At 42.2% G+C, this 15,521-nt stretch overlaps 1 protein-coding gene across 1 annotated transcript in view; it reads left to right on the top strand.

Moving 5' to 3' along the window:
- Positions 1-665: 665 nt before the first annotated feature.
- The window catches only part of LOC133746103 (NAC domain-containing protein 71-like), a 29,131-nt gene continuing 14,275 nt past the window's right edge, over positions 666-15,521 (top strand). The window contains exons 1-2 of the mRNA XM_062174268.1: positions 666-1,076; positions 1,781-1,855. Of these exons, the coding sequence (XP_062030252.1) occupies positions 1,034-1,076; positions 1,781-1,855 (118 nt within the window). The 5' untranslated portion in view covers positions 666-1,033. The remainder of the gene's footprint in view (positions 1,077-1,780; positions 1,856-15,521) is intronic.

Raw genomic sequence — 15,521 nt, 5'->3', positions numbered from 1 at the left:
CATTTCGCTTACCCAGTTACCCCCAAATAACTTCTCAAACATTGAAAACAAAAAACCACATTACGAAATACAAATCAAACATTGAAATGAAACCATCCAAAGAAAACATCAAAAGTTGAGAGAAAATTCATACCTTACACTCCTCGTCTTCAAATCAAAATACAACTATCCAACTCTCTTCAAATCGAATTTCTTTCTTGCTCCAATTCTGCAAATAGCCTCCTTTAAAACCAAATTCTTGAGAAAACTTATGGGCTCTTCATAATTTGATCAAATTTTCGAGCAAGGTATTGGGATTGGCGGCTTTGAGTGAAGGAGTCGGGGAGGACACTCTGTAATACCCGCAAATTTCATTTTCGTCTCGTAGAATTGTGCGAATTGATTAAAGTGCTTTTGCACGAATATTGCTCGAAATAATTCATCTTTTTGAATTATCGAAGTTCGAAAATATTCGTTTTAACAAAAAGCTCGAAACTATTCGATTCAAGAAAAATCGACTTTTATACTTACGGATTTTGGGAAAACTTCTTTCATGAAAGTTGTAGAGCTCGTCGATACGATCGCGCGCATATGCGGAACGCAAAAGTCGGAGCTCGTATGAATTAGTTACGATTTTTCGAAGAAAATTCCAATTTAGTATAAAAGCTTCCAAAATTGGAAACTTCAAAAAAATATTCAGTTTCCAAAACTGGAAACCCGAAGCCTGCTGCTGCAGAAACGGCCGGAAATCGCATTTTCCTTCTCCAGGCGATATCTCCCTCCTCAGGCGAGCGTTTGAAGTGAAACCAAGCCCAGACCAGTTCGCCACCTCCCCATGAGTGGACCGGTGGCCTCCTTTCCTCCCCTCACGGTGGCTACGCGGCGGTAGAGCTCGGTTCCGATTTGAGTTCAATTTTGAGTCAACGCCGATATCTCGAGTTCTAGACGACCAATATTCGAGATTCTTGGACTGATGAACTCAAATTGAATTTATGAACAAGTTTCATGAAGGGATCGAAGCGAGTTGTGGAAGTTTTTACGTTGAACGGAGCCTATGCCGAATTCTGGAAAATTTCCGGCGACACCGTGTGTTCTAGGTAACTTTTCGACCACTTCCGATCATTTTCAGACTTTGTGCTAGTTAGGAAAGTGGTTGGGCTTGATGAGAAGAAGAGGAACAGCCTGGCCCCGACACCATTGGCGGTGGTCGGCAGCGGCTCTGCCTCTAAATCCGGCGGCCTTTTCCGGCCACGTCTGGGAGTCAAAAATGTGATTTCTTTACATTTTTAGATTCTACATTTCAATACGATCATTTTGATATATTATACGTATTTTTTGGATATCGTATGATTTAGTTATGAATTTTACGATTTCGATTGATTTCGATCGTTCAATTAATGTTTTTTGAAGATCAGACCTTCCGATGGACTTGTTGTTTTGATATGTTGATCGTATGACTGTCCCGGTGACCTTGTGTAGTCATGGGCGAAGATCCGACCGTTGGATCTTCGTATAATTACAAAACAGTGTTTAGGAAGGTGATTAGTGAGAATCCAATCGTCGGATTTTCATAAAATTATATGGAGATGTTTATAAGGACGATTCAGGAAGATCCGACCGTTGGATCTTCGTGCTAATTTTGGAGGATGATCCTAAGGCCGATTTGTGAGGATCCGACCGTTGGATCATCGTATAAATTCGATCTGACCGTTGGATCGTTGTATAAATTCGATCCGACCGTTAGATCGTCGATTAATTATGTTTTTGAGTTGTTGGCTAAGTTAAGATCGTATTGGATTAGGTGATCAATGGATCGATTTGACGGACGATGGTGAATCGTGGATTGAGCTGCTAAGAAGACGCAGCGGGATTAGAGGTGAGTAAACCTCACATGGTTCATATTACGAACCGAGTTCTTTTAATTATTTTAATTCCTGCGGTAATTGCTTGAAATTATTTATTGAATAAATATTTGTTTTAAATCACATGGACTTGATCAACTACGGTCCATAGGTAAGTAAAATGTTTTAATTATATAAAATGAATTTCACGATTTTCTTGTGTGAACTATAGTTGGTATTAGTGGTCACTCCTGAGTGGGTGATTACGTATATATATAATTACGTGATTATATACGAATTGGTGTGACATTGAAGAGTGTGATTTATTGATGATTTATTTATACGGAATAAATTGTGAATTACCATATTTATACGTGATGATTATGATTGATGAATTCTTGTTGATATTTATGATTTATATTGGAGAATGTATAGAGTGAGAATGTAGGGTTCTGAGGACGGGGATGTCCGAAGTTCGACGGTTAAGGATAACCGCAGTGTTTGTGTTCTGAGGACGGGGATGTCCGAAGTTCGACGGTTAAGGATAACCGTAGTGTTTGTGTTCAGAGGACGGGGATGTCCGAAGTTCGACGGTTAAAGATAACTGGAGTGGTTGTGTTCTGAGGACGGGGATGTCCGAAGTTCGACGGTTAAGGATAACCGAAGTATATTGTTCTGAGGGCCGAGAGCCCAAAGTTCGAGGCTTATTAAGTTAACCTGGGATATTGTTCTGAGGGCCGAGAGCCCAATGTTCGAGGGTTATTAAATTAACCTGGGATATTGTTCTGAGGGCTGAGAGCCCAAAGTTCGAGGGTTATTAAGTTAACCTGGGAATATGTCGTTTACTTGCACCTAGGCCAAGGTGACTGTAGCGATGTAGTTAGAGCTCTAACGTGTGGTCAAGATGGACCAGAGTGGTGTGTGTGGAGTTGAGTGTTGTTGGACCCAAGTGGGGTTGTGATTTGGAGGATCATGAAAATGGATTCCTCGTGATTTTTCCTTGTGAGAATTGATGTCTCTTTGCAGACTTGAGGTTGATTGTGTGATTGAGTGTTTGTAGGACCCAAGTGGGGTGTCGTGATTAGAGGATTGTGTTCCTCGTGATTCCTGTGAGTGGATTGACGTCTCCTTGTAGACGATTATTGTTTTGGTTGATTTCTTGAGTTAGTGGATTTATAAAATATTAAATCAACAGTTCTTTCTGTTTACTCACACGAGCTGTCAAAAGCTTACCGGGTTTGGTGTTGTTGCAATCCCGGTACACTATTCAAATTGTGTAGCGGGAAATTCTGCAGGTCAGGAGAATCAGGACAGAAATCGAGCGGATTAGAGTTGTATTTTGGTTTTACTGAAATTGTAAATTTTGAGGTAAGTTATGCTCAAGTAGAGCCTTACTCTTTTACTTTATACAACTGAGTTGAAATGATTAACTCGAGGTTTTCGAGATTAGAAATTGAGTGTTTGTTTTGTGGTTGTTCTGAGAACAGAAAAAGAAAAATTCAGAACGGTTATTTGTTTTAAGTCGTTAATTCATGTTTCGAATTTTGGAAATGTTGTTCAAAATTCGGGATGTGACACACTGGTTTGAATAATTTCTGCTTGGCTCGTCTATAGATAAAACCTACATGAATTTGGTTTCTGAAAACACCAAAACGACGTCGTTTTGGTGTTAAAAAAAAAAAAAGGTTCCCAGTTGCAAAACGAAGGCATTTTCCTCTGTGCCTCGCGCTTTCTAAGCCACAGGCGCGCCGTTTAATTTATTGGATATGATTACACTCATGAGGTCTAAAACTTTCCGTTTATACACCTGCAAACTTAGGATGCTCAACTAAACCGTCGCCCAGCCTTCACTATATGTACATTTAACAAAAAAACTGCCACCTGAATTAGGCTGACACGTTTACTTACTTGGAATGGAAATAATCATGAATCGGAGACAACTAGAATGAGAGAATAAAGTAATCGGTATTGATTCCGGAGAAGTTGATTCCTAAACCCATCTCCTCCCTTTGTAATCAAATTCCTGAGTATTCAGGAATCAATTCCTTATAAGGAGGTGAGACCTACACTCATTCTGATTCCTTCATGTGTTAGTAAACGCAGGAATATTTTTATCAGAAATCATTCCAATTCATTTATGTGTTAGTAAACACATGAATAAATTTACCCCGTAATCATTCTTTCCCATTTCAAGTAAGTAAACATACCTTAACCGCCATTAAACCACCACATCTGGTTGTCATTACGGTCACACCAAGACAAAATATATATTCACTGGTGGGACCCTCCTTAATTCCCCAATATCCTTTACCATTCGCGTGGACCAATGGAATTTGAACACGTGTCATTCTAAAAAACCAGTCCATCACCAAAAAACAAACTCTGGAGGTTTCTCAGGTAGCTTCTTCCCAATTTTGACAGAATTGCAGAAAGGGAGCCATCTAAAGCAAACAAGTTCAACAGGTATGAACCCGTTGGTCTTTTTCTTAGTTTATGTTTCTGGGTTTTTCAATGAGATTCCTATAGTTGTTCTACTTGAAGTAATATATTCTCAAAATCAAAGAAAAGACACAGATTAGTTAGAGTTCTGATTGGGTTTGTTTGCTTCTTGGTTTGGTAATCTGAAATCAGTGAAATGAGGTTTAACTGGGTGTGAAGATTTTACCTTTATCCAGTGGCGGAACCAGGATCAAATTCCTGTCTAGGCTAATTAGAAGGGCACAATAATTTTTTTTTTTTGAGGTTTGGAACCTAGTGGGAGGCTCATCCTCACGCCTTTATTATTTTAGATCAAAACATACAACGGAGGTGACATAAAACCAAACCCCGTAAATTAAAAACTGCTTGTAAAATAAGCATACATTTGTTGTAAAATAACAATAAACTAACTAAATTGTACCCTCCTAGACCCACTGAGTTCAAACTCAGCAATCACAGAATCATTATCAATGCTATCGGCAAATTCTTTTTCGATGTAGAGAACCATCAAATCATCAAAAAACTCATCTTCCATCTTATTTCGAAGTTTGTTTTTTATGATGGTCATAGATGAAAATGCTCTCTCTGTTGTTGCTGTAGAAACTGGCAGAGTCAGCACAAGACAAATCAATCTATAAATCATAGGAAAGAATGCTGACTTTCTTGATTCAACTAACCGCCGACACAAATCAGACACAGTAGTTGTGGTGGCTCTACGTGGCTGGCAGATCAACAAGATAGCAACTGAAGAAGAAGAATAAATTAGTAGTTTATAATCCAATAATTGTCCATACAGAAAATTCAAACATGATAAGCACTGCTTTTAGACCAATCGGCAATCGCCGCTCAGATATTGTTTAAATGATTGACTGGACCAATTAATCAAGGTGATAACTGATAAGAACATTTATACAAAAGTGATTTGGTTTGCAGTGATGGAATCAAGATCCTCAGGAGTCAGGACCTCCGACCTCAGGTCCTCAGCTAACAATCTACCATGGAATCTCTCTCTCTCTTTCTCTCTCTCTCTCTCCCCCCCAAACCTCAACTCATACACAAAAGCCAAACTCACAACCAGTGGTAGACTGGTAGCAAACAAAATCGACATTAGGCAAAAGGAGATCTGAGATTTCTTTGAGGAAAAACAGAGCAGGAAGAATAAGTGAAGAACAGAGGTCAGAGGAGATCGATAGAGCCTGAGATTCATACCTTGTTTCAATCGATAAGTCCATAAGCTCGATCGAAAGTCGAAACGCTAGAGTAGACTGAGGCTGTGAATCTGTGATTGTGACAGCAGAGTGGGAGCTGGGAGCAGACGAAGACACGGGACTTCTACATAATTTTTTTTTTTTTCTTTGGGCTGGTATGGGCTGGTATACTTAAGGGTTTTTAGCCCAAAAAGTTGTCTAGGCTTGAGCCCGTATAGCCTACCACGTCGTTCCGCCACTGCCTTTATCTGTGAAGAAATTATTTCCTGATAACATGATTATTTTGTAGTTAGTGAAAGATTTGAGATGTCTAGAACTTATCTGATAATGGATAGCTTCATTTGTGATTGGAATCAAAGCCCTTTGTTTTTTCCTACACCTTAATTAGTTCAGTGCTCATCACCATTTCTACATACTTATGCTTGATTCCCAAGTACCAAAAATTGAATTAAAGAACTAGCCGCCCTATTATTATCCACATTGCCTAAAAGAACTTTCAAAGTTAGGAACTTTCCCACCATAATTAGGAACTTCCACGACTAACTACCTATAGTGCCTTACAGAATCTGATAAAGCTTGAAAATTTGTCCCCATTTCGATCCTAAATCAATGTATTTTGAGGAAGAGGACTCGCCTTTGAGCACACACTCCTAGTGGTCCATGAGGTCTTGGTCTATAAAATTCCACCATGGTCAACGTCGGGTGGTTACAAGTCCGGTGAGTGGCTCCAGTCTGACAGGATATGGTCAGGAAGATCGCGTGTTGTGTCGTGCAAGGAACGGTGTGAGATCCGATTGGAGGATCCAAGCTCCAGTGAGCTCTTTGCAGCTTGCTTTGTTTTAACCAGGCCAGTGCGAGACCTCAGTGGAGATGGTGCTTGAAGGAATGGATGGATTTCAAAACTTTTTAATTAGTGCGGAATAAGTTTAACAATTAAACTACTAACTAAACATAAAATCCATTCCTTTAACCCATGATCTTGGCTTATTGTGATATGTATATAAACATAGCATGCATAGTAAGGAAGAACAAAGAGGGAGTTTATGTTCTACTCACCCTTGGAGCGTGATTTTAATCCGATCCAAGTGAACCACCAAAGTTCCTCTCCTTGATCTCTCCTTGTGTGTGTTTCCTCCACCTTGAAGCACCTTGGATTAAGAACTCCTTCTTGTACTCCTTCTTGTGCTTGTAATCTTCTCTTTGATGTAACAAGAAAAGCCACAAAAGGATATGGCCTCTAAGGATCTTCACCAAGTGAATCAAGAGATGAAGAAAGATGAAAGAAAAGAAGAAATTATGCAAGTGTTCTTCTTTCCTTTAATTTTGTAATGGACCAAGAAAGAACTCTTTCTCTCTCTCTCTCTCAAATCTGAAAATAATAGTGTGGAGACACACACTTATTCTCTTTGTCCATGCTTTCACTTTTATATAATAGGAAATAACTCCAATTACTAAAAGAAAATATTGACTTTCATAAAGCCAATATTTTGGCTGGTCCATACTTGTTATTGGGCACTAAAAATGTGTCTTGGGCTTTCATTTAAATCTCATTTAGTGAAGCCCAAGTCCACACGAAAAGCCCGACAATCGTTTAGGCCCAATAGGTTCGGTTTTACCCGAAAAACCTAATTATGTCCAAATAATAAATCTAATTAATTATTTGGTCATAACCAACTCTTGTTTAATCTTCTTCATATACAATCTCAAGGATCCACTTATATGGTGTGCGATCTCTTAGGTTCTAATTAACAAGGCAGTGAAGTTTATAGAAACCATTCTATTTTGTTTACGAATCAAAAACTCCATTTTTGATTCTCCCTTGTTATTAGGATTATAAATGTTTATTAATCCTCGGGGACTTCACAAGTCATGAGTGACGTCTTGCAACATATCATGACTACCCTAGTTAATGTAGAATGACAAAGAACCTATTCAATTGGAATTACAATACAATATGGTCCTTCTCTAACACTATGTTCTAAATCACATCATCAGGGTATGGAATTGATATGTCAATCCCCTAATGTGATTTTCATTCTTATGTGATTCTTAGAATGTGATTAAAAACCCCTTTTTAATCTCATTCAATGCTTTGGCCAAAGACTCATTGAATCACATCTTTGAACATACACCTTATTTACTTAAGGATAGAGATTCCTTATTGTACACTCACATGTCTCCATGACCGAATTGATTATACCAATGAATGCATCTATTATATCCATTAAGGGACACAATGTTATTGCATCATCAAGAGATAATCCATTCACTCATAAGACAACTATGGTGTCTCAGGTCAAAGGACTAATTTGTATTATTGCAATTTAGAGTTCAAGTTTGACATGTAAGTAAGACTCCATACAAGAACTCTAATGATCGCGTTCAGTGTACTCTTTAAGTTAAGAGCACCCACATACTTGTATTAGTGTCTCTACACAAATGACAAGAGACATATCATCCTCCATATTGAGCATACATAGTATGTGCTAGTCTTTCCGGATTATCAATGTCCAAGTGATAATCCTATGACTAGGAACCTTTTAGGATAAGAGTGTGAAAGAGTAAAGGTCTCACACATCTAACTCTTTAGATTACTTTCTCTTTAACTCATATTCCTTGGACCTTGTTCAATCAAATATTAAATATAAGCAATGAACAATAAACTTGCCCTTTTGAATAATAATAATTACAATAATAATTACATCAAAATGATTGTTTTAGGACACAATTCCTTCAATCTCCCACTTGTACTAAACCCAATCAGCCATGAAACGTACACCCATCTTCTCAAGATGTTGTTCTAGCTTTGCTTGTGATAAAGGCTTAGTGAATGGATCTGATATGTTATCAACAGATGCTACTTTGAGAATGTTAACGTCTCCACGATTAACAATCTCCCTTATGATATGGAAACGTCTTTCGATGTGTTTGGATTTTTGATGAGACCTTGGTTCCTTGGCTTGAGCAATTGCCCCATTGTTGTCACAGAAAAGTGGAATCGGTGACTCAATGGTAGGAACAACATCAAGTTCAGTGATGAACTTTTTCATCCAAACTGCTTCCTTTGCAGCCTCTGCAGCTGCAATGTATTCTGCCTCAGTAGTGGAATCTGCAGTAACACTTTGTTTGCAGCTTCTCCAATTTACTGCACCTCCATTCAAGGTGAAGACAAACCCTGATGTGGATTTTCTGTCATTCACATCAGATTGAAAATCTGAGTCTGTGTATGCTTCCACTTGCAACTCTGATTGCAAATCACCACCTCCATAAACGAGGAATAAATCTTTAGTCCTTCCAAGTACTTAAGGATATTCTTAACAGCATTCCAATGTTCTAAACCTGGATTGGACTGATATCGACTAGTTATGCTTACGCCATAACTGATATCAGGTCTTGTGCATAGCATCGCATACATGAGGCTCCCTATTGCAGATGCATATGGGATCTTGCTCATCTTCTGCACTTCCTCAATCGTTTGTGGGCACATTTTCTTAGAAAGGTGAATGCCATGTCTGACAGGCAGAAAACCCTTCCTAGATTGTTCCATGTGAAATCTATTCAGCACTTTGTCTATGTACAAGGATTGAGATAATCCAATTAATCTTTTTGATCTGTCTCTATAGATCTTTATTCCTAGTACATAGGCAGCTTCTCCAAGATCCTTCATAAGGAAGGTCTTGGACAACCAAACTTTAATTGAAGATAACATTCCTACATCATTCCCAAATAGTAGGATGTCATCTACATAAAGTACAAGGAACACAACAGCACTCCCACTGACCTTCTTGTAAACACAAGGTTCATCCATGTTTTGTGTGAAACCAAAAGATTTGACTGCATCATCAAAACGGATGTTCCAACTCCTTGAAGCTTGCTTGAGTCCATAGATGGACCTATGAAGCTTACACACTTTATGAATGTCATCTTTAGACGTAAAGCCTTCAGGTTGATCCATATAAAGGTCTTCCTCAAGGTTGCCATTCAGAAAGGCAGTCTTTACGTCCATTTGCCATATCTCATAATCATAGTGAGCAGCTATAGCAAATAATATCCGAATAGATTTAACCATGGCAACAGGAGAGAACGTATCTTCATAGTCAATGCCCTCTCTTTGCTTATAGCCCTTTGCCACCAACCTTGCTTTGTAGGTGTTTGGACCCAAAATGAGCATTTTGGTTTGACAAAGCGTGTCTTGGAGAAATTGAGCCAATATCAGTGGCTCACATATATATTTTCGATAAGTTCAAAAATATATTATTAAGAGGTTAAATAAGGCCTACCAAACATGGAAATGAAAAATCAACTTTAGCACATTTTCCTACTTCGGCTAGGAGAAAGCGAGCTAGACAAGAAAAGAGGGATGGCGGACTAACCATCCGAACTCCAAATGAGTTGAAACTTTCCAGATTAATTCTAGACATCCCATTGATCATTTCTTATGAAGAGTGCCAAAGCTCGTTCGGAGTGGAAAACCTTCAAACAAACAGTCCAATTTTCTGCAGAAGCAAAACTTGGAAACTGGACCTGTAAGAGGTCCAGCAGCATTTCTGGCCCAACCACATGGAAATAAATTCTGAAATTTTACCACAATAATCTACATTCATGGTGGATCATTTCATATGAAGAAATCGAAGGTTGAATCTGAGTTCTTAGTGGAGATAAAAATTGAGGGATAAGGGAGCAGAAAATGACTTAAACCTAACATTCCATTAGTGTTTAAGTGCTTGAACCTAACAATTCCATAAACTCATAAGTGCTCCATAAACTCATAAGTGCTCCATTATGATTTGTTTAAATGCCAAATAGTGTTGCTTGGTAGCCTATAAATAGAGGCTACAACATAGAACAATTCACTCATTCATACATCAAAACATCTCTAAGATGATCTAAGTTCTCTCTAGAGCAAACCTCTCTAAGAGCAACTCCTCTCCTTCTCTTTCTCTTATAGGTGATCACACTCCTAGTCCTAGTCTTCTCAGAAGCCGACTTTCAGTGCCACCAAACCCTCTGTCAACGTACTTCGGTCCTAGTCTCCTCGGGAGCCGACGGTAGTGCCGCGACCACAACGGTTATAGAACCAGCCAAGCAAGGGTAACGCCCTAGCAACCCAGCCAAGCTAAAGTCACGCTTTAGCAAGTTCTCAATACTTCCCGGTGATGTCGCTATGCTCAATCTACAATATTGAGTATCGATTGTGTTAACAAGAAGAAAGCTCAGCAAAAGTCCTCGCCACGAGGCATAAAGAATCCCACGACGAGGTTGGTGCTCTCCTCGTCTATAATCGCTTGATAGAAGTCAGGTCAAGGGACACCCCCGACGACCGCACCCGAACGGTGCTGGCACGCCCGCGCAAGAAAAGAGACTGTTGACCAGCTGCAACAAAATTGGAGCCAAACATTTTGGCACGCCCAGTGGGACAACATCAGAAGTTTTTCTCTTGAAGCACATTCAACCACCGGGCTTCAAAACAAACATTTTGGCACGCCCAGTGGGACATCAGACACAGCATACGGCCAGATATTCACCATTGGGAAGTCAGACGATAACCCTTACCAAAGGGTTTACGTCAACTGCCTGAAACACAAGACCTCCAGTTACAGCCCGCACTCTCGTGTAGACTGTCGTGGTCTTTCTGAAGAACAAGTAACTCAAAGATTTTCTCTCAACTTGCAATCACCAGACATGTCAACTGAGCAGGGAGGAAGTCAGCCGCCCGCTACTGAGGACAAGAATTCTGTTACTAGCAAGGTGGCCAATGTCCCCGTTACCACAGTAGTTGCTGCGGTTAGCGAAACAATTGAGAGCGATGAGTTCACCCCCCTCGTCATCCTAGAGGATGCTAGCATCGATGAACGACTCCGCATCCTTACGGTCAACAGCGACAACTATAGGAGGCACCTGGCCACGTCAATTGCGAGGACTGAGCAGCGGCTTCGCGATTACGATCGACGAATGAACGAGAATGCCCAGAAGGCTGAGGAGCATGCACAAAATCTTGCCAATGAAGCCAGGATTCACGCAGATAAGATTGCTGACACGAATCTCACGCAATATAAGGAGCTTCTGAGTGCTGTTAACACCTTTAACACACAAAGCAAAGATACTGCAGCTGACATCGCGGCAGTGCGCAAAGAGGGGTCCAATCTCGCGACCCAAGTTGCCATGCAGCAAGCCGAATTGGGACATGCCAAGGAGGTTCTGAATAAAGCATTGGGAGATCCCAACGCCATCCTCGGTTCCCTTGACCAACTCTCTGCATCCGGTAAGTACATTCCGCCTAATGCCCGCGAGAAGGCTATCAGCAGTATTGCCACACCCTCTGCAGCTGCCACCGCAATGTCTACCAAAACCAAGGACAAAGCGTTGTTGATTGGTGGCAAAGACAAAGCAACACCATCGATTGGGCAAAAGAGCAAAACTCTGAAGTTCGGTGACGGTACCCTGGCTGATCCTGTTGTTTTTGCTCAGTATGATAGCAATGGGGCAGAGAATGTCTACCAAGAGCTCCCAGGGAATTACTATGGGATTGATCAGACGGGCACTCCAATCAAAATCACAGCTTTGGCCAAGGATGTGTCCGCACCAGCGATTACTCTTCAACAACCCAGTATTCCTCGGGTCGTTCGCCTGGAAGATGGAACAGCAACTACTAGCCACGCGGTGCCTCCTGTGCAAACGGCCCATCAGACGGTGGCTGCACCTCCTCCTCCTGGCCCAGGTTATGTGCGACGAGAAGAGGTAGAGGAGATGATTAGGGCCGCGAACCAAAGGCCTAACTTGGAGGAGGCCTATCACGGGCCTTTCCCACCGCACATTATGCAATCACCTTATCCTAGGGGATATAAGAACATCACGTTCTCTACTTTCTCGGGAGAGGAAGTCGAAAGTGCCGCGGCCCATTTGGTCAGGTTTCGAGTACAGTGTGGCCAGTACCAGAACGATGACAACCTGAAGTGTAATATCTTCGCCACTTCTTTGTCAGGGTCTGCCTTCACCTGGTTCACTAAGCTGCAACCAGGATCTGTCGCGAGTTGGCCCGCGATGGAAAAGTTGTTTAAAGAAACCTTCGGGACTATCGAGCCGGAGGTAGATCTGGCTTCACTTACTTAAATGGCTCAGCAGCCAACTGAATCCGCTGTTGCATACCTTCAGCGTTTCCAGATCCAAAAAGGGAAGCTGAACGTGATTCTTCCGGAGAAAGAGCTGGTAAAGTTGGCAATCAAAGGCTTAGAGCCTCGCCAACGAAAGAAGCAGCATGGAAGCATGTTCAACTCTATGGGGGAACTGATCACAGAAGTAGGAAGCTTTGAGCATTTGCTTAGAGAAATGGACGCTGTGAAGAACTCCTCCAAAGGGACATACATTCCGGGGAAACGGAGGACTGTGACAGCAGTGGACCACTACTCAGGTTCCTTTGATCCTTACTATAGGTGTGAGGAATCCAGACGGGCAGAGGATGAAGAGTCCGAAGAGGACAAGGTAGCAGCGCTTGAGCTCACTGGGAAGAAGGCATCAACGCTAAAACAGCTGAAGCTGTGTAAAGAGCCAATGAAACTCAAGTCGGTGGTCTTCACCAAACCTGAATTCGCAAGTTACACTTATGATGCGAATAAAGCTCATGAGATCTTAGATGAGATGATCGCTGCGAAGATGGTGAAGACCGACTTCGGACCATTCCCCAAACCGGAGCAATTAAGGGGGAAAAAATACTGTAAGCTCCACAATTTGTGGAATCACATCACAGCCGACTGTGTCAGGTTGAAGGATCAGATTCAGATCTGGTTGAATAATGGTAGCTTACAGGTTGAAGCGCCAGCAACAGCTGCGGCGCTGGTAGATTTGGATCCTTTCCCAGACACTGGAGTCAACATGGTTGACGTAGTTTGGGACACAAAGGATCAACAGAGGCTGAGCCCAAATCGTACCACTGGGGGCTTAGAAAAGGTGATGGAGCAGTCCGTGAAGCGGAGATCAAAGCCGGCTCCACCTGTCGTGCTATGTTCAAGGTGCAAGGAGGAATGCGATATCCAGGCGTTGCACGAAGAGGAAGAACATACCGTTCGCTTTGGTACTTTACCACCAATAAAGTTACCAGCACATTCTAGAAGCTTCCAACCAGGTAGTCTGAGAATGCACGCTGGGTCAGGAACTTCTTCTCCAAGGGACTCTAATTTGTTCAAAAAATTGAAGGTTGTGAGGGAAGAAGAAAGAGCAAACGAGCGGTCAGACGTTATGACCAGACCGTATATTCCTCCGGTGTCGACGTCCACTATCAAGGAAGGGAGATGGTATACCCAGAAGAAGGGCAAGGCAGTGGAAATGAGCTCTTCAAGGAAGAGAAAACTCCAGCGGAGGTTTGGAGAAGCAAAGCGAACCTTGGAAGCGCTGGATCAGGGGTTGATTAAACCATCGCAGTTGGTGAGATCTCCAGAAGAATACCAGAGACAGGTGGAGGCACTGACCTCCAAAAGGTTCATCGCCCCGCGGGTTCTCCAGCGGCTTCCTAAGATGTCGCAACGAGCTTCAAACACCAGCGCTCGCCAGAAGGAAAGTCAGGAGAAGTCCCTAGCTCCCGCGAAGCGAGAATCACCACCAACCCGCAAACCTAGCGTTTGGCGGAGAATATCTCTCGAAGGAAGAGATAGCGAGCCTTCAATATTTGACAGGCTGGGGAGCAAAGACAATCGGTCCGCGACTGTGCAGTGGAGGCCTAAGAAAGTTCAAAGTTTGTTGGTCGCTCTCCCAAAGGAAGTGCCAGCGGCGAAACAAATTTCAGAGTCGCTGAACCAGGTTCCCATAGTACAGGAGCACGAACAAGCCAAGGCGGTAATCCCCGCAGAGGAATCATGGGATGCTTTCATGGCTAAACTGTTCAACACCGAAATCCCAGCAGATGAACCCAAGCTCAATCTTGATGATGACATGGATGAAACAGAAATGGTGGATACCTCTTGCAATATGGTTTATGTGCTCCCTGCTAAGTATGCCTTACCAGTTGCTGCACAGGAATGCGTAGAAGCTGACGCGATTGGAGAACAGCAGTTGCAGATCACTTCAGCCGCAACAACGCAGTTGAAAGAAGCAGTGTTCCTTGAGACTGAAGATGCTAACAGCAAGGGTTTCTTCATGAGCTTCACAAGACCCACGCCCTCCATGGTGCAACACATGCGACCTTTGTATATCACAGTGGAAATTAATGGGACTAAGGTCAGCAAGATAATGGTTGATACCGGTGCGGCTGTGAATGTCATTACTACAAGGACCATGCAGCTTTTGGGAATCAAGAAGGAGAAGATCCAGTCTACCTCTCTCACATTGAAGAACTTCGCGGGCACAGTAACCAAGACGTTAGGTTTACTGTTCCTAAAAATCAAGGTGGGTCCCGTGGAAGGCGTTTATGCGTTCTTCGTTACGGATTGTTACGCGGCCTACAGTGCCATCCTGGGAAGAGATTGGATTCATCGGAGCTATTGTGTTCCGTCAACACTCCACCAAGAGTTGATCATGTGGAACAGGGTGACAGATAAGGCTGAGATAATTAAAGCAGACCCTCGCCCTTTCCCTGTTTCCGCGAATTACGTAGATGCCAGGTACTATTTTGAGCCAATTACTCCATTGCAAGTCAGTAACATCGACAACAAGGGCCGCCCCACAGGAGTGACGGCTTCTGAGTTGGCACAGTGGGGGCTCACGCTTGCAAAAGAAGACCTAGCGAGGCCCGGCCATGCTGTGCCCCACGCAATGGATAATTAATGGATTACGACCTTCCAGAGGAAGGGGTAGAGGCCTTCCACTCCTTGTACGATAGGTTATCTTCGTACTTAGTGGAGAAAAAGGCCTATGATCGAGTCACAACATTAGAAGTGGTTAGCAAAGAAATATCTGGAGCTTTTCATTTATAAAATCTTAGAGAAATGAGCTTTTCATCTCAAGGACCTGGATGGAGTTGTCCATCATAACCCTATCAATGGCAGATACTTGAAGAAATACTTTCCCAATGTCTGGGACTTGGAGG

The sequence above is a fragment of the Rosa rugosa genome, chromosome 4 (genome assembly GCF_958449725.1).
Source record: "Rosa rugosa chromosome 4, drRosRugo1.1, whole genome shotgun sequence".
Taxonomy (NCBI): Eukaryota; Viridiplantae; Streptophyta; class Magnoliopsida; order Rosales; family Rosaceae; genus Rosa; species Rosa rugosa.
This window is presented reverse-complemented; position numbering and strand designations above follow the sequence as displayed.